The sequence below is a fragment of the Podarcis filfolensis genome (assembly GCF_964270895.1).
Source record: "Podarcis filfolensis genome assembly, chromosome: 13".
In the NCBI taxonomy this organism is placed as follows: Eukaryota; Metazoa; Chordata; class Lepidosauria; order Squamata; family Lacertidae; genus Podarcis; species Podarcis filfolensis.
The window spans coordinates 18436415-18456263 of record NC_139615.1 but is presented as its reverse complement, the minus strand read 5'-3'; the positions used below and the strand labels follow the sequence as shown (position 1 = coordinate 18456263).

The window sequence follows — 19849 nt, the reverse complement described above, 5'->3', positions numbered from 1 at the left end:
GCGGGAATAATGGCTCCTCTGTGTCCTTGGCCCCAATTGGGGTAGGTGGGGGAGCATGGGGGAAGAGTGCTTAAAGAGACCCTGCCCCACCACACAATCGCTCCAAATCCTCCCAACAGCACAGAGGCCCAACAATGGACTCGGGATCGGCCCATGGCGCGAGGAACAAAAGCCGTTGCTAAGGGGTTGCTAAGTGCTGGCTTCGGCCTTAGAGGAAGGCCCGTGCTTTACATACAGGCCGCACCATTTATGCTAATGGCATTTTGTGGCCCCCACCTTGCTAGGGACGTTACTTAACCGTCATGAGCGACAGCCTGGGGTCATGGGTTCAAGACAGGGCGAGGATATTAATTATGAGATTGCCAGGTGTAATACAGGGAAAAGGCTCCTTTAACAGTTGTGTAGTGGAAGGAAGAATTTCAACAAGGGCAGCTTTTTCTGTTGTTTCTCCTGACAGGAAAAAAAAGCTGCCCTTGCTGAAATTCTTCCTTCCAAAATACTTCCACCAATGCAAGTATTAAAGGAACGCTGTCTTAAGAAGGTGGTGTCCTTTCCCTCAGGTGTTTATTGTGAAGAACAAGCACTAATTACCACAGTGCTGCCTGTCTTGGTTCATTGGTAATGGTTTTCTCCAGGGTAGCAAGCCTCTCAGCTCTGGTGTGTGGTCACAGCAAGGGTGTCTTCTCAGCTATGCCAGGTTTGCAGTGCTGATGAGAAACTCTGTTACTTGTGTGAGCAACCCTGGACAGTTAGCTTAAGGATGTGTGATGGAAGGCCAAGCTAGACATTAAACAGGAGCAGAGCGCAACAAGTCTCCCAATTTTTGGTTATTATTTTTAAAATGAAAAGCCATGGGAATCTGCAACTGTGAGCAGACAAACAGTGGGGGAGAAACTGTGAGTAACCGCTTCTCCTCTGATTGTTTTTGCACTCAAATTCGCCTGCAGCCCACAGAGGAAATATATATAAGCTCTCCCAAGGTAGAAAAACAGATTGGGGAAAGTAATTTTGATTTGAAAAAGCAGAGGGGAGGAAAGAGTTAAGCAGCCTTCCTCCCTCTGCTGCCGTTTTTTCTACTCGAAACTGACAGCTTCCCATGGCCGCTTTTCATTTAAAAATAAATTGGAAGAGTGTAATATTGGCATTAAGACGCCCATATGCTGGCTGGGGGTTGTTAACTTCTTTTTTCCCCTAACTCACTTCAGAATCTGATTCTCCTCTTGGACATGTAAACAAGCTGCTTGAGGTTGGTGTAAGTTCAGGGGTTATCTTAGGATAGTTAGTTGTGCAAGCAAGCTGTGGGAGCTATCTGAATAGCAGCCTGTACTAAGATATGTGAGCTATATACAACACCTCAAAAACATTCACATAGAAATGTTTTCCATTTGCTTTTTTATTGGAATGGAACTTGCTGCTTCCAAGCTTGTCCCTTGTGGCTGTAGTCCTGTTCTGTGGGGTGGTTGGCCTGTGTCACAAGTGCTATTCTCACACCAGGAGAGATCAGGTGGCCATTTATTCACTGCCAAAAGGAAGAAATGCATCACTGGGGAAAAGGGGGGCTCGGATTTGCATTGGATTTGCATGTGCTGATTTAAATGTATCTGTGCCAATTTAGATGTGGTTATTATAATTTCAACAGAAATACGATGCCCCTCATCTTAGTGGGCAAGACTCTTGAAGAGGTGGCCTGTGTTGGTGGTTGAGTCTGCTGTCCAAGTGCTAAGTCATGGGTAGGCAAACTAAGGCCCAGGGGTCAGATCCAGCCCAATCGCCTTCTAAATCCGGCCCACGGATGGTCCCGGGTATCAGCATGTTTTTACATGAGTAGAATGTGCGCTTTTATTTAAAATGCATCTCTGGGTTATTTGTGGGGCATAGGAATTCGTTCATTTCCCCAAAAATATATAGTCCAGCCCCCCAAAAGGTCTGAGGGACAGTGGACTGGCCCCCTGCTGAAAAAGTTTGCTGACCCCTGTGCTAAGTGCTGATGGACAACTTCAAAGCCGCTCCTGCTCTCCCTCTCTTCTTATAGCTTTTTAAGCTGAATTTGGATCAGACAGCTCTTCAGATGGAGAACTCTTTCCAATAGATGGTAGAGTCTAAAGTGGACTGTCCTGCGTAATATAGGGACACATGACTTTTCTAAATGGGCCTTGCACTCCTTTTTTGCTCCTCCAGATACCTCCCAACTGCCTGCTCCCAGGCTCAGTAGATTAGACACAAAGTCACTCCAAGACAGCTGAAAGCAAAGTGTGTGTGCTTTTTTGCATGCATATATATAGTCTACTTAAGAGGCACTGTCTCGGGACTGTTTGGAGATGGAAATGGGTTGACAGAACCCTGAGCAGGAAGAGTTGAACCAATTGGACTACAGATGACAGAATGCATTTCTGTAGGTGACAGAGCAGCCCTTAAACCATTTAGAGCAGGGCTGGAAAGCCTTGTAAGCCTGAGGGCCACATTCCCTGCTAGGAAACCTCCTGGGGGCCACCCACCAGGGGTGAGCAAATGTAGGCAGAGCAATGAATGCAAATTTTACCTTTGCACAGCAGGCTAGTTTTGAAACGCACTTACACCCTGCTCCGTATCCTTCAGCCAGGCAACCAAGGGCATTCCCTTCTTCTTTTTTAATGCTTTATTTGTTTTAAAAACAAAACAAAACAAATACAAAGCAAGACAATACGCAGCAATCAGCAAAAGGCAGTCCAAAATTAACACTCCATACATACCAAAAAAGAAAAGGGCATTATCAAAGGTCAAGGACACAGTCCAGCCAGGCAAAAAACAAGTTGAGGAGGGTGCAAAGCAGGGCCAGTGATATGTATGGCCTAGAAAGGAGTGTGGCCTCAGAGCCTGTGGTTCCCAATGCCTTGATTTAGAGCTATAAAGGCTGCAATCTGCACTTTGAATTGTGCTTGGAAACAGACCGGTAGCCTGTGAAGCTGCCATAAGCCCAGAACTGCTTCATCCAAATAACTGGCTCTGGTCAAAACCAGCCGCAGCACTTTGTACTAGCTCAAATTTGTTACCGAAACATGACGGATTCCCTCTCATTAGCAGATTATATAGTAGATCCTTAGTACTTTGTATAGTGTCGGCGCTCGATGCCTGTAGGAGTAGCAACAGAAACAGACCAACATTGCAGTGTTCTCTGGAACGAAGTCCTTTGCTGTTACAAAATTGTTCGTCTCTTGTTACTAGAACCTTTTCATTGCTTGTTGCTAGCTTGTTGCTAGAACTTGCTTGAATGCAGTTACTACGTTTGTAGGCAGTTCTAACCAGAACTTACTACGCCCTTTCTAGATGAGGACATAGGAGGGGCCCTACTCGAATCAGGCCTATTTAGCCTAGCATTCCATTCTCACAGTGGCCCATGGGATGCCCAGGGAAAGACTGTAAGTAGGAAACATGCAATAGCGCTCTCCCATTCGTGATCCCCAGAAACTGGTATTCAGGTGCAGAGTGCCTCTGATGCTGGAGGCCATGCATATCCATCATGCTCAGCTGCCATTGATAGCCTTGTCCTCCATGAATTTGTCTAATTCCTCTTTTTGGTGGTCTTCACTACATCTTTGTTACCCCCTTATTATTCCTCCATTACCATCCCCCTCATCGTGGGGTTTCTATGATTATTACTAGTTCCTTGTGCAGAAGCATAACTACATGGTTAGTAATTCCCTCTTGATGAAGCAGTATCTGTTTCATTCTTGTCATTCAAAAGCGCAATTAGTTAGTGGATTATAATTGGCCTGTAATCAGAAATAACACATGCTGGTTCCGTTTGCTCCCCCCCCCCCCCCTTTCTAGAAAGCTGCAGAGGATTTTAATCCCATGTTTAGAGATCCCTGTGTAGGACATATTTGTAGTACCCTGCTTTTAATTAGCACATTGGTGTTTGTTAGAACAGGATTTGCAAACTGGTGGCTTTCTAGATGGTGCTAGACTCCCAACTCCATCATCCCAGACCACTGGCCATGCTGGTTGGGGCTGATGGGAGTCCATCATCATCTGGTGGGCCTCAGGCCATGCTGGATTAAACCCTCTGGAGGTCCCTAGGCAGTCAAAATCTCAGTGGAGGGGAGCCCTTGCAAATTATCTCCTAATACTCGGTTGTAATTTTCTTTCAAGATCAAATCAATATTATTTTGATCCGTTGTCATGGGCCCCCTAAAAGGTGTGGGGCCCATAGGCCGGTGCCTGCTCTGCCTATTTGGTAATATGGCCATGGCCTCAGGTTCCTTATCTCACATGTTAGGCTACAATGTTTAGAACATTACACTTTCCTATTGCTAGAATATTACTAGCTCCCCACCCGAAATGTTTCTTACTCTTTCTTGGACACTCATGCAGGCTTCTTGGCATGTCCTAGGGGACATGTTTACACTGCAGACATCTCTTTTATACCCGTTTAACTATGACAGCTTCCAGGAAGGAGTCCTGGGAGTTGGTGAGAGTGCTAGGGACTGTCTTACTGCAGATGCTTCTCCCTGACCTTTCCATTGTCAAGATGCAGCCCTGCCATGCAGCAGGGCAAGTGACCTGCTTCATATTACACCAGGCATAGGCAAACTCAGCCCTCCAGATGTTTTGGGACTACAACTCCCATCATCCCTAGCTAACAGGACCAGTGGTCAGGGATGATGGGAGTTGTAGTCCCAAAACATCTGGAGGGCCGAGGTTGCCTATGCCTGCATTACACCATGTGTGGGGTTGTAGGTGAATTCAGAGGTTGGTTCCGAGTGGAGCAGCAAGACTTTAAAAAAGTGTTGGCAGTAGGGGGGCACTTGAGCTCTGCGTCAAGCAGAAAAGTGTCTTGGGCCAACACTGATCGTTCCCAGAGTTCACTGAAGATAGAACTGTACATTCTGTGTAGCTTTAGGACATGTTGGGGGAGGACTGTAGCTCAGCGTTAGGACATCTACTTTGCGTCCTGAATGCCCCAGGTTTCCATCCCAGGCACCTGCAGATGGGGATGGGAGAGACCTTGGACTGAAACCCCAGAGAGCTTCTGCCACTCAGTATAGGCAATAATGAGCTAGATAGAGCAATGGCCTGACTCAGTTTAAGGCAGCTTGTTGTTGTTGTGAATTGTTTCATTTTATGGTTTTTAATGGGACACGGGTGGCGCTGTGGGTTAAACCACAGAGCCTAGGACTTGCCGATCAGAAGGTCGGCGGTTCGAATCTCCGTGACAGGGTGAACTCCCGTTGCTCGGTCCCTGCTCCTGCCAACCTAGCAGTTCAAAAGCACGTCAAAGTGCAAGTAGATAAATAGGTACCACTCCAGTGGGAAGGTAGACAGCGTTTCCGTGCACTGCTCTGGTTCTCCAGAAGCGGCTTAGTCATGCTGGCCACATGACCCGGAAGCTGTACGCCGGCTCCCTCGGCCAATAAAGCGAGATGAGTGCCGCAACCCCAGAGTCAGTCACAACTGGACCTAATGGTCAGGGGTCCCTTTACCTTATGGTTTTTAATATTTTGTTGGTAGCCACCCAAAGTGGCTGGAGCAACCCAGTCAGATGGGCAGAACAACAACAACAACAACATTCCTGTGATCTTATATTTCCTGCTATTTGTTTTAGTTGCTTTTGTTTTAAATACAACGAAGCTGCCGAGGCTGCAATTTGAAGCACAAGACTGATTCCTGAAGATGAAAAGTCTCTCCTTTTCCAGCTACTTTTACCCCTCCTCAGAAAAAGTTTGGGATACCTGCATCTTTTGTCAACACGGGTAAAACAACAATAACAACCAAACAACAACAACAACAACGGCAACTTGTGGGGAGGGAAGTTTCTAGCATTAAAAAAACAGTGTAAGTGGGATAGTCTTAGGAAACTCATCTCCTCTTGCCCCTCTATGCTGCTCTTCCAATTCACTTTGCAGCACAGATTTTTAAGCATCCAAAAACAGAATCATAGAGCTGCAAGAGAACTTGTTCCAACCCTGAGGCGAAGAGGGAGGAAAAAAACAGTTTAAGGCTGTGGCTGCAGAGACAGCCTAAGCTTAATTTCTCTGCCGCATTCAATCCCTGCTATCTCTGAACTAAGACTACATTTCACAGAACTGTCCGTCTCACCCCACACTGCGCGAATGGGTAACCTATGCGATCCCTTTGCTCTTTGGAGAGCATCGAAAGAGCGGGTGGCTAGGAGATATTTTTAGCATGAGGACCTTTATTCATCCAGCCCAGGGAGAAATAACCCTTCCAGACGGATAGGCGCGGGGGCTCCAGCAGCCAGATGCCACCCGTCCTCTGCACGGAAACCCGCCTGGAGCAGTAAATGGTCATTTGCTCATCCAAATGAAGTGCCAAGATGACTGACTGGGTCCTCTGGAGTGGGAGAGAGTTCTAGTGGACGGAAATAGGAAGAGGGCCGAGGGTCAGGAGGAGGAGATGAGTGGTTTGGGAGAACAGAGTAAGGCACCAGCAGCAACTACAAATCAAAAAGGTATCTAGTGAGCATCACTGTCCCAAAGACAGAACAATCTTGCCACCAAACCCTAATGGGGCTATCTATGCTAGCCATCCAGAATTGTGGTGGGAACCTCTGGCCAGGGGTTGGGGGCAAATTCAGCCCTCTCTATCTGACTCTTGGAGCTCTCCCCAAGCCAAACTCTTCCCCCTACAGGCCACACCCCTCACCAGCCCCAGTTCATACCCTCCTTGAGGGTTTTGCTGGGTTAGAACATTGTCCTTGAACCCAGACCATGCCTCTTGGTTGCCTCGATGGAAGACAGGTAGTGGTGTGGGTGGGTGTAAACTTGCCTCCTGAATAAAGGTAACATTTGCATTCATGGTTTCGTCTTTAATCCCCCATCACCTCACCAGGAAGTTAGCTTGGCTCTTCCAGGAATTAGATGGCTTGATTAGCTTTTAACACTTGCTGGATCCTGGCATCAGAGGAGACGGCCTACGGCTTAACGCCCCAAACAAATAACAACACCATGAGGAACTTGGTCAAAAGCTTTACTGAAGCATTCCCCTGAAATGAGAGAGGCTCGTCTAACATGACTTATATTTGAGAAACCCATGCTGGGTCTTAGTAATCACAGCATCCTCTTCTAAGTGCTCACAGACAGACTGTTGATCTGTTCCGGGACCTTTCCCGGTGTCAACATTAAGATGTTTTGGGCCCAAGTTGTGAGCCATCTGGGTGCTGCATTCCTGCACTGGCTGCAGCTTCCAGACCAGAGACAAGGGCAGCCTTACAGAAAGCACCATTCAGTAATCAAGCTGAGAGGTTATCCATGCATGGATCACTGTCATCAGGCTATCCTGGTCCAAGAATGGTCACAGCTGGTGCCACAACCAAGGCTTGCTCTCCTAGCCACAGAGTTCATTTGAGCCTCCAGTGACAAAGATGGATCAGGGAGTCCACCTAAGCTGCAAAGTTGTTCCATCAGAGGGAGTGCAAACCTATCCAGAACAGGTGATTGACCAATCTCCCAGACATGGAGATTTTGAGACTCTTGAGGCCCAGATATCAAGTTTCTTTTTTCTTGTCCCACTGGAATGCGCTCTGGAGAGTTTAGGGAAGGGTAGGGTGGGAACCAAGACTCCCGACTCCTTTGGGAAGAGAAGGGATAGATAGAGAGGGTCTGCGGAGGGGGTGGGATTGGAGCCAGGAACACTCTCCTGCCCCCCACCATGGTTTTTTTATCCCCTCACCCTTCAGCCTGGGAACTGCCTCCCATCTAATGAAAAAGCTCTATTATCATGAGAATGGTGCTGCCTCCCCCCCCGCCCTGCAAGGCGAGGAGAGGAGGGAGGTGGTTGCCATAGAAATGAGATTTAGGGAGAAAGAGAAAGAGAGGGCCTGGTGTGACTGAAAGAGGCAAAGATGGGGGTGGGCAAAGACCTGTGTGAGAGTTGGGTGGGTACGTGAATGGAGGGGTGAATGAAGGGAGAGAGAAAGGAAGAATGGCTGGGGGCTGGGGTGTGAAGCAGGTGGATCTGTGAATGCAGTGCTGGCTCCAGGATTTGGGGGAGAGCTCAGGCCGGGCATGCCAACTGAGATTTCCCTCGCGGGCATGCCCACAACCTCCTTGGGTGCCCCGCGCAAAGGTAGGATCACGGCCCCGATGCCAGCCTTGGATCCTCAGAGCTGGCCAGGAATGGAAGTAAGGGGCTGGACACTCAGACAGATGAGGTGACTAGTTGAGAGGTTGCTTGAGTGAGTTGAGTGTGGAGCCAAACTCCTGTCAGAGTGATCTTCCCTGAAAAGGGTTGATTCCCACTCAGCCCACGGAGCGTAACTCAATGTTGACTCAAAGCGAGGACAGGCCTGACCTATCTCCCTCTTTCCTATTGCAAAAAGCCCCTTTTGCTACTATTTTTAGTAGGGTTATGAGGGACCAATGATCTGGCCAAATTTGGCGAGGGGGTACAAAGAACTTGCCTATCACCCCCCCTCCCCATAATTCAAACACTGGTGTAACAGTGGTACAGCAGCTAAAAGGATAAATGCAATTCTGGGTTGCATCAACTTGTACACACTAGACCTTGAAAGCACATTTGAAGCACATTGTTTCCTTCAAAGAATACTGGTCACTGTAGTTTACTAAGGGTTTCTGGGAATTGCAACGCCATGAGGGATAAACTACAGGGCCCAGAATTCTTTTGAGTGGAAGGATATGCTTTGAAGGTGGTTTAAAGGCATAACACAGCCATATACTGTTGTGATTGCAAGGGGTAATGATGGCTTTGGTCAGGCCTTGCCTGGAGTACCTAAAATGGGTAGCCTATTTTAGGAAAGATATAGAAACCGTGGGATGCGTCTAGAAGACAGAGAGGGTGCCAGGATGCCAAATCCTATGAGGAAAGGTGGAAGGCAGGTACGTTTAGGCTGAAGAAGTAACCATTAAGAGTCATTGTATAACAGTTGTCTTCAAATATTTAAAAGGGAGTCACATAGAAAATGGAACATTTTGTTTTTCTGCTGCTCCAGAAGGTAGCGCATGAACAAATATGTTCAAATCACAAGGAGGCCTTCCAGATGTTGCTGGACTACAACTCCCATAATCCCCTACCATTGAGTGGGGTTGGTGGGAATTGGAGTCTGGCAACATCTGGAGAGCTCCAGGTTCCCATCCCTTGCCATGGGGGATCAGAAAAAGTGTCTATTGACAAGCACCTGCGTATGTAATGTCAGTATAGCATCACTGAATTGGTGGCATTTAAGGACATGGGTGGCGCTGTGGGTTAAACCACAGAGCCTAGGGCTTGCCGATCAGAAGGTTGGCAGTTCAAATCCCCGCGACAGGGTGAGCTCCCGTTGCTCGGTCCCTGCTCCTGCCAATCTAGCAGTTTGAAAGCACTTCAAAGTGCAAGTAGATAAATAGGTACCACTCCGGCGGGAAGGTAAACAGCGTTTCCATGTGCTGCTCTGGTTCGCCAGAAGCGGCTTAGTCATGCTGGCCACATGACCTGGAAGCTGTACGCCGGCTCCCTCGGCCAATAAAGCAAGATGAGTGCCGCAACCCCAGAGTCGGCCACGACTGGACCTAATGGTCAGGGGTTCCCTTTACCTTTACCTTAAGGATCTTGGGGTTGAGCAACAGGTGGGAAGGGAGGAAGGTTGTGAGAGATAAATGGAAGAAGAGCAGGAGTTGTGCATTCATCTAGTCTGATTCATCACCAATCCTGCACATAATCCTGGGAAACCTGGATAAAATACTAAAATACAAACAACAAGAAACCCCTAGCCTAGGGGAAAAAAATCACCAGATAAGAACAAAAACTAGCCATCCATGAATTTGGGCGAACTGCCCCTTAGAGTGTGGCTCAGGTGGATGAATGTACGGAGAAGGGCAGTTCTGACTGAAGGAAGAACCACCGGTATTTTTGGTCCCTCTTGTGCTAATCCCCATACATTTTGGTTGCAGCTGTTCTGCGCACGCCTGTGTCATTACCAGAAAGACTGTAATTACCCACCCGGCATGCTCATAATTACAGTTAAGAAGCGAGCCAGGGGGTGGGCAAACGCGGTTGTCAGGAGCCAGGCGCAGATAGGTGGCCCAATCGAGGACGAGGGAGGGAGAGAAGGAAAGAGAGAGGGGGGGAGGGGGGAGATAACGGGTCTCTCTTGTGCACTGTTCCTTTCACACTCACTTGTTCCCTCTCTGTGCAAATCCCTTCCCAATCCCCAGCCAGTTGCCATAAGGAGCTTAGACGTTTTCCTCCCTGGCTTGATGCTGCTCCCCCAATGCATCTTTGCGCTCGTCCCTTCCTGCTCTTCCCATCTGCACTAGCACTTCTCCTGATGCAACTCCTTCTTTCTTTCTTTCTTTCTTTCTTTCTTTCTTTCTTTCTTTCTTTCTTTCTTTCTTTGGCAAAGATTCCCTCCATTGCGCCTGCAGGAGGATTCCTCTTTGTTCCTGCCGTGGGTTCTTTGGGAGCACGGCTACACAGCCGTTTGCAAGCATGGGCTGGATGAGTGCACATCCAATATGCACCTGCCCCCCCTCAGTCCACAGGTGCCTGTTACCATCCACACATGTCCGCTGCGTTCCCTTGCCCGTCCTTGCCCACCCTCGCCACAGATCATGGCAGCGGTGGGCCTGGCCCGAGATGCTGAGGCTACGTTGCAAGCGATTGCAAAAGGGAGAGAGCGCCAGCCTGCTTTGGAAAGCCTCACCTTCGCCTCCTGCTATGTTGTGTTCAGTGCACTGTCAGCTGGGTCCCAGGATTCCAGGCTCCCCCCCCTCCCTCCCTTCTCTGGGTCCAAGAGAAGCCCTGCGGCAGGCCCCCATTCAAAGACTGTGCAATGATCAACACCTCTTTGGAGCCGGAATATAGCATAGGTGGAGCAGGAGAAACACCCGCTTTCTGCATTTCCAGTTTAATGCACAAGCTCTGAATCAAAGAGTGTGGGAAACTATCTGAGCTGTGGGCTGTTTGGAGCCTCTTCTAACAGGTGCTTAACTGTTGATGGCCAGCTTCAAGGGCCCTTCCCGCTTTTGCCTCCTTAGGGCTGTTCTTCTTTAAACTGGGCTCTGCACTTCACATAGAGAACTGTCCTCAGTGAAGTAGGACACATGGCCACTCTAGCTCCATGTTACATAGTGTTAGGGGGCTGTGCAGGACCTGCGTTCAAGTCCCTATAGACATCTGCTTGGCGACTGTGAGAATGGGATGCTGCACTCGATGGGTGATTGGCCTCATTCAGCTGGGACTTTCTGCTTCTTATATCCCGGTATAAACAGGCATGAGCAGCACAGATATGGGGCCATGCAGGATTTAAGGGACACCCCCCCTTGTTTTGGGAACAGGGTTATGCCAGCTGCAAACCCTGCACGCATGCTGATCCGTTTCTCTGCCTCTCTCCACCCCCAACACAGTGCTGGGATTGGCATCGGTTTCTATGGAAACAGCGAGACCAACGATGGGGTGTACCAGGTCACATACTCGCTGCTGAACACCAACCACACACTAAGCTCCATCGATGCTCTGGTGAGTGCGTGAGCGAACGAGCGGGGAAACCCCATGCACTTGTTTATATGGTCAGTTACCCCTGAATACGCTTTTAACCTGTGCTCCACTTGCAGAGAAGAACCATAGCTTGAAATTGGCTGTAAGCAACCCGTGGCTAGATCACTGGTATTTGACTTATGCCTCTTCCCTCCAGGGACATGTGCACAGCATGTGTCCGACATGTTGCAAGTGCCCCTAATATGATGGCGCACGGCCGCTAAGATTGCCACAAGCGTTAAGCCATGTCTAGGCATTCACCTCTGCACATTATCAGAGCATGTATAGGGAGGAATCGATGTGTGCAAGCCAGCCCTGTCCTTTCTGGCTACACCACGGAACCTTAGCAGCCTGAGCAGAAGGTCCAAAAGGGAGATTTCTGAGTATTCAGCTATTACCCACTTACAATCCTACAGATGAACCAGAACCCTGAATGATCAGGGCTCCAGTTTGCATAGGAGATGTCTAAGCACATCCAGCCCAATGTGTGAAGAGATCCCACTTCAGACCTGTCTGCTCAGCATGCAGAGATGTCAGCAGCAGAGCCTGTAGGGAAATTGGAAGGGCAGGCCTAGTGCACTTAGTGTTAAAGGTGAACACCTGTAGCATATTGGTGATGCAGGTGAGCGGAATGAGAATGCTATATGTGGCACAGGCAGTGATGGCTAGTGTCTATTGGGACTGGTAGGGCAGAAGGCAGGGAGGCCAACAGTAGGTGGCGCCAGAGCCAAGGACAGGCAGAGCCAACTCGTCCTCCATCCACCCTGTTAAGTTCTACAATGACAGAACGGAGCGTGAGGAACAGGAAGGGTGGCAGCCAGCCTGCCAGCCTATGGGCTGCTTTTGAGGAAGAAGGCAGGCAGTGGGGGCTGGCTGAGATGACGTTGGTGGGGCACTAGCCCATTGGCCCTAATAGAACAGCCTCCACCAGGTGTGGGGAAGCTTACTGGTTCAGATTGAACAAACTCATCCTGCTACTGGAAGCCCACACAAGGGCTGGCACAGCATGGCTTTCCCTCCCCTTCTCCCTGCACACTGACACACACACACATGCCTCAGATCGGCTCTGGGAGGTTGTGAGAACCCCCAGAATAGTTTGCGGGGCTTGGGGGTGGTTCCACTGGGTAAGCAAAAATACAGGCACTGAAAAAACATCAGAACAGCACGACACTGGATTCCCTCCCACTATGTGGAAGGCAAGGTCATGGCCTCTGGCAAGCCAAGGGTGCGAGTCAATCTAATGCAATGCTCTGTCTTCGCTGCTCACTGAATGGCCCCCTTGGTGTGATGCAACCAGTGGGAGTCTCGCCTCTGAACGCGGAAAGGCGTTCCTCCATATTGCACCTCATAGCCATTGATAAACTTTCAAATGTCCTCTTCCCTTTGGCTATGCGAAGAAGGAAATGAACACATCTCAGCAAATACGTTTGATTTGCATAATCCAGGTCACAGAGCCTGACCCCGCCAACCCCCACTATAGCGCAGAAAAGGTTCTGCAGTGCTGGCAAGATGGGAGCCAATCTCCAGGACTAACCCTGTGGTTAAGTCATTCTGTCGCTGATGTAAGGACAGCCTGTTCTCAAAGCGCAGCTTGGCACTCGGGTCCGGTGTGAACAGGCGCACATGGGACACAATGCGTCGCGTTTGCCACGGGCGTCTGGTGTACGAATCTGTGCCAAGGCCCTGCACGCCACACGATGCCATGTGGCGCATATGGCTTCTCCTCCTTGCCTACACATCGCTTTGCGACTCTCCTCTTTTCTACCCACAGGTGTCTGAGACGGTGGAGCTGCTTTCGGCAACTGTACGGGGGGAGCTGACCCAGCTGGAGGAGACGCTGTCCCCACGAACTGAGCTGGTGGCCGTGGTGCGGAACACACGCCGCCAGGCAGAGGCAGTAGCGCAAACGCTGGATGGCATCCCTTTCTGGGGCGAGGCACGCAGCACACCCAGCGTCCTAGCAGAACAAATCGGCTACCTGGAAGATTACAGGTGAGATATGGGATGCTGAAGAAGGGCGTGCACTGAGGACGCGGGTGGCGCTGTGGTCTAAACCACTGAGCTTCTTGAGGTTGCCAATCAGAAAGTTGGCGGTTCAAATCCATGCAACAGGGTGAGCTCCCATTGCTCTGTGCCAGCTCCTGCCAACCTAACAGTTCAAAAGCACGCCAGTGCAAGTAGATAAATAGGTACCACTGCAGTGGGAAGGTAAACAGCGTTTCTGTGCGCTCTGGCTTCTGTTGCGCCAGAAGCGGTTTAGTCATGCTGGCCACATGACCCGGAAAGCTATCTGTGGAAAAACACCGGCTCCCTCGGCCTGAAAGTGAGATGAGCACCACAATCCCACAGACGCTTTTGACTGGACTTAATCGTCCAGAGGTCCTTTACCTTTACCTTTTTTTGCACTGGGAAATGCTGGAAGAACGATGGTGGGTGTTAGTGCTGACAGAAAGACAGGGTTTCTGTAGAAATGGATATATGATGAGAAAAAGCGTAACTCCAGGGAGCATAGGTTTTCTTTTCATTGTTGCTTTTCGGATTTATTAGTACAAAAACACTCTTTAGGCGACTTGGAATGAAAAAAGCAGAGAGTTCAACACAGCATTCATGCATTCCCTAACAAAACAACAACCTCAAGAATCTTATCAACAGTAAAAACACCAGCTGTCTATAGGCCTTTGTAACCTAACACAATCCACATCTCCCATCAGTGCACATCCCATTACTTCCTGCTGAAATCCTAGAACCTTTGTGGACTGCAGTTGTTCTGGCCCTTCTGAAATAGCCACCATGTGATAGGATTGGGGAAGAACAATTTAATAAGTACAGAGCGAACCTGCCTTGAACACACTATCGTTGCGTCAATAACATGTTCTCGAACACACCCATAATAAAACACCAGTCCAGAGGGGCCCCAAATAAGCTTAGAGAATAAAGTAGGTTTACGTTAGTCTGTAAGACTATGGGCTGAACTGCCACTCATGATTTGCAGGCGGGTGGGTGGGAAACCCCAAAGTCCCTTTATGACGGTGGTTCTCAGAGGGTGTAGCGGGAGAAGATGGCAAGTGTGTCAGAAAGATTCAAGGGCAATATCATAAATGTTTAGACATTTCAGTGTGGCATAGTAAAAAATTATTATTATTATTTGCAGAATATGGATAGATATCTTTTCAGGATGAGAGCAAGAACATCAAGTGTTTGGGAATGATCCATGTTCTTATGTGTAGCTGCCTTGTTTTATACTTGCTGGATGTCCCTATGACCGTATTATAAAGCAGTTGTGTCCTGTGTCAAGCACTGCTAGGGATGGTTTTCTTTTTGTTTTCCAAAGTATTTCGTATCAATTAAAAAAAATAAATCGGTGGGGCGTGAGCAAATTTTTATTCTGAAAGCGTGATCCAGAGGGGGAAAAAATAGTTTGAGAACCAACCGCTGCTTTATGATGACCAACAAAAATGTCACAAAACAGCAAGCATAGGCAACCTCGGCCCTCCAGATGTTTTGGGGACTACAACTCCCATCATCCTTACCCACTGCTCCTGTTAGCTAGGGATGATGGGAGTTGTAGTCCCCAAAACATCTGGAGGGCCAAGTTTGCCTATGCCTGCAAAACAGTGAGAAAGCTTTTAAGTCTTCTAATCAGCCTGGATGTTCAGCAAAGTAGGAGGTACAGGATGTGGGAAGGAAACTTGGGGAGTGTTTTGCCATGATGCCTGCGTTGGTCAAAAACCCATTTTCGCTGCTTGGTGCCATGAACAGCATGTGAATTTCAGGATTTAACACACTGCACCACTGCCTGGGAGGCTTGGTAGGACAGAGGGGCTGATGGCAGAGGCCAGAGTCGGCTGCCTACAGGGCTGGGGTGGGGGGAGCAACCTGGCAGTGGGAAGAGGTGGGCACAAGGGTCGGAGGTGGAAGAAGCGGGCCGAGTGCGTCATCCTCACTCCCATCTCTCGCTCTCTGGCACCCCAGGTGGCTGGCCTACATTTTGCTGCTGCTGCTGGACCTCATCATCTGTCTCTTCACCTTGCTGGGGCTGGCAAAGCAGATCAAGTGGCTGGTAATCGTGTGAGTGCGCCATCTGGTGGGCACATCCGGGAGCTGCTGGTGTTGGGAGGTGGCAACTGAGAAGAGGGGAGAGGGAGGAAGCGGGGGGGGGGGGAGAGAAGGGAGCAAATCTACAAGGCGTCTTACATCTTACACCAAGGGTCCGCAAACTTTTTAAGCAGGGGCTGGTCCACTGTCCCTCAGACCTTGTGGGGGGGCTGAATATATTTTTTGGGGGGGAATGAACAAATTCCTATGCCCCACAAATAACCCAGAGATGCATTTTAAATAAAAAGGCACATTCTACTCATGTAAAAAAACACTGATTCCCTGACCATCTGCGGGCTGGATTTAGAAGGCAATTGGGCCGGATCCTGCCCCCGGGCCTTAGTTTGCCTACTCATGTCTTAAGCACACCCAACAGGCATGCACTGAGGAATTGCTCGTTTTAAACAAAACATCAGCGGGCTTCAAGCTCTATGGCCCTCCCTCGGGGGACAGGGGGATGTTTAATATCAAAACGTAAAGGTTTGCCGTGCAGAAACGCACACCAACTGGGTAGGGAGACATTCCAAAAGGCAGCGCTGCAAGATCCTTTAGATGAGAGGGGTCCGCTTGCAATTGTCACTTCATTTGCCAATATCCCAGATGAGCCCGAGTGGAGAGGCAAAGGAGCAGACCTGAAGGGTTGCAGACCTCACAGCTGGGGTAGCTCAGTTGGCAGAGCATGAGACTCTTAATCTCAGGGCTGCAGGTTCAAGCCCCATGTTGGGTGAAAGATTCATGCATTGCAGTGGGTTGGACTAGATGACCCATGTGGGCCCTTTCAACTCTGCAATGCTATGATTCTATCAGAACCTTAGAGACCTTGCAACCCGGATGCTTTCCCTGGCCCAGGACTCGATTATTTAACAAAGGCAAAACGCCCGCTTTCCTTCTCCCTGCAGCCTCTGTCAGTGTCCTCCCCTCCCCGCTGCCCAGTGGTACAATCTGCCAATACTGATTTGGCCCCTCCGTGTATGAGACCTGGGGCAATTGCCCCTACTATTCCAAATCCCACCACCACCACCAAAAAGGCCCTGCCACCATTCCACACCTCTTTCCCACCTTCATCGATGTCTTCACCATTTCTAAGCCCTCTTGCTCAGTCCCGGTCTCCCAAGCATTCGCACCAGGCACTCCTGCAGCCGGGTTTCCCGTACACCATCCAAACTTATCAAGGACTATTAGTATTTGTTTGTCAAATCCTAATCGAGCAACCCTTTGAAGCAAAACCATGGCAATATCCCCATTCAAGGTAATTAGGCAGCGTGCTCACACCAGATTGCATCTGCTGTAGCCTTGGCCAACCTGGTGCCCTCAAGACATTTTGGACTACAACTCCCATCAGCCCCATGATATAGTTATGTAATGTTAGATTCTGATCTTAGAATCACTTGCCCCCTTCACTCTGTAGGTGGTTCTCCTTCACTTACAGTGGTACCTCGGGTTACATACACTTCAGGTTACAGACTCCGCTAACCCAGAAATATTACCTCGGGTTAAGAACTTTGCTTCAGGATGAGAACAGAAATTGTGTGGCAGTGGTGCGGCGGCAGCAGCGGGAGGCCCCATTATCTAAAGTGGTGCTTCAGGTTAAGAACAGTTTCAGGTTAAGAATGGACCTCCGGAACGAATTAAGTACTTAACCCGAGGTACCACTGTAATTCCAAATGAGGTGAGCCGGTATGGAAGGGTCACATCCATCAACTGTCCCAATTAAATCAGGACATCCCATGGGGGCTGGGCTGTGCTCTCATGCAAGAACATGGGGTTCCCAAACACACAAGAGCTCAAGATCCAAAAAGGTGTGAGATCGCGGCTGGACATGCGTCTCATGCAAAGATAGTGGCTCTCACATGGGTATTTGTACCCCGCCCGTCTGGCTGGGTTTTCCCAGCCACTCTGGGTGGCTTCCAACAAAGACCAAAAATACACTAAAATGTCACACATTAAAAACTTCCCTGAACAGGGCTGCCTTCAGCTGTCTTCTGAATGTCGGGTAGTTGTTTATCTCTTTGACATCTGATGGGAGAGCGTTCCACAGGGCGGGCGCCACTACCGAGAAGGCCCTCTGCCTGGTTCCCTGTAACCTCACTTCTTGCAGGGAGGGAACCGCCAGAAGGCCTTCAGCGCTGGACCTCAGCGTCCGGGCAGAACAATGGGGGTGGAGACGCTCCTTCAGGTATCCTGGGCCAATGCCATTTAGGGCTTTAAAGGTCAAACCAACACTTTGAATTGTGCTCGGAAACGCACTGGGAGCCAATGTAGGTCTTTCAAGACCGGTGTTATGTGGTCTTGGCGGCCGCCCCCAGTCACCAGTCTAGCTGCCGCATTCTGGTACATGTTAGAGGGTATGCTTCATATTCATTTAGCTGAGCCAGGCCATTGGCTTGTGCCCCAGAGTCCTGCACCACCGCCAGTGCCCATTTGAGTGCCTTCCTCTCTCTTTCCTGCCTGCAGAATGACTGTCATGAGTTTCCTAGTCCTCATCCTGAGCTGGGGCTCCATGGGGCTGGAGACAGCAGCTGCTGTGGTGAGTTTGGGGCTGTTGTTGTTTTCTGTTAATGCATTTGGCAGAGACATTGCCCAGATCACTATTTCTTTCCTTTCAAAGTCCACCCCCCAAAAAAATCTCTATTTGAACCCTCCACATTCTCCCACGCCCTGCAGATCAAAGCTGCCGCCCCCACCATCCCAGCTTTGAGCCTTCTGTTGTGATGCCTATCAGAGTGACCCAGGGCTGTCAAAGGTGCTGGACTCCACCTTCTGCAGTCACACATTTTTGCTGAGATCCTGCTAGCGACTGACTGCAGTCAAAGAGACATTTGTTTCTTCCCCTTTCCCTTCAGGGACTGAGCGATTTCTGCTTTGAGCCAGATGGCTATGTGATGAACACAACCCAAGCCAGCACTGGACTCAGCCCAGGTAGGACTGGAAGTGCCGTGGGGCCCAGGGAAAAGTGGGTTAGCATTTGGGGAGCAAGGCTGACAACTTTCAAGCTGTGCCTTCATTGCAGAAGCCTGATGTGTAGAGGTTCACCAGCGATCATGTTTCTCTCCATGCTGTGAAAAGCTTCCGATGCCAAATTTTGCAGGTATCAGGTCTGCTGTTAAGGGCAGAGGAACAGACTGGGACTCCCCCCTCCGCCTGCTGGTTAGTTGGCAACCCTACCTGAAAAGTCTGGCTTAAACTCACACCTGACTTGCCAGCTCAGCTGCAAGGCCTACCTTGGGCTCATTGCCACTGAACCCGTTTCATGCAATCTAGATTGTCACCCAGACTTAACATCCCTGTCTACCAGAATTGAAATCCAGGGTATTTTGTGGGGCATTCCTTCTCCAGTTGATTCGCTTCTCAATGGGCCTATGACAGAGGTTCTCTGATGGAGACATCTAGTTCAGAGGTCAGAAAACTTTCCAGCAGGGGGCCGGTCCACTGTCCCTCAGACCTTGTGGGGGGCCGGATTATATTTTGAAGGGGAAAAATGAACGAATTCCTATGCCCCACAAATAACCCAGAGATGCGTTTTAAATAAAAGCACACATTCTACTCATGTAAAAACACGCTATTCCTGGACCATCTGCGGGCCGGATTGAGAAGGCGATTGGGCCATATCCAGCCCCCGGGCCTTAGTTTGCCTACCCATGATCTAGTTAATAATAAATAGGCTGGATTCAACCCCCTAGTTCCCTTAGTAGAAGCCAGCATAAGGATCCCGACGGGGCTTTCTCCCCATCTTTTTGATCTCACGCCTCCCTCAGACCTACTCTGGAGGGTGGAGAGAACCCCCAGAACAGTCCATGGGGGGAGGAAAGGGGAGATACTTCCACTGAGCAAGCAGAAACCTCTTTAGAACTACGTTGAACTACAACCGGTACGACTATCCAAAGTAACAAACAATGAAACGGAACCCTTTTATTTATCCCCTCCTATTGTGAGGCAGTTTCCACTGCCTCCCAAACTGTGGGAGGCAGTGGAAGACAGGAGTGCGTGGCATGCTCTGGTCCATGGGGTCACGAAGAGTCGGACACGACTAAACGACTAAACAACAACAACATTGTGAGGTCGTGGTCCTCCCAGGGCCGGCAAGGTGAGGCGACCACCTTAGGCAGCAGGATCCACAGGAGCAGCAAATCCAGCCTCCAAGGAACGCATGAGTAGCACATTTCTTCCAGTCTAGATCTGCCATTTCCTTGGCAGCCCCTCTCACCCAATTCTGCCTCTGCGGTGGCCTCTCAGAGGTGCTGCTGGTCTCCTCCCATTCATAGGTGGGGGCTGCCCTCCGGGGTCT

General features: G+C 49.6%; 1 protein-coding gene across 2 annotated transcripts in view; it reads left to right on the top strand.

Moving 5' to 3' along the window:
• The window catches only part of TTYH1 (tweety family member 1), a 61523-nt gene that overhangs the window by 27564 nt on the left and 14110 nt on the right, over positions 1–19849 (top strand). For both annotated transcript variants that reach the window (XM_083580174.1, XM_083580173.1), the window contains exons 3-7: positions 11340–11451; positions 13241–13461; positions 15442–15537; positions 18019–18091; positions 18408–18483. In XM_083580174.1, coding sequence (XP_083436300.1) covers positions 11340–11451; positions 13241–13461; positions 15442–15537; positions 18019–18091; positions 18408–18483 — 578 coding nt within the window. The remainder of the gene's footprint in view (positions 1–11339; positions 11452–13240; positions 13462–15441; positions 15538–18018; positions 18092–18407; positions 18484–19849) is intronic.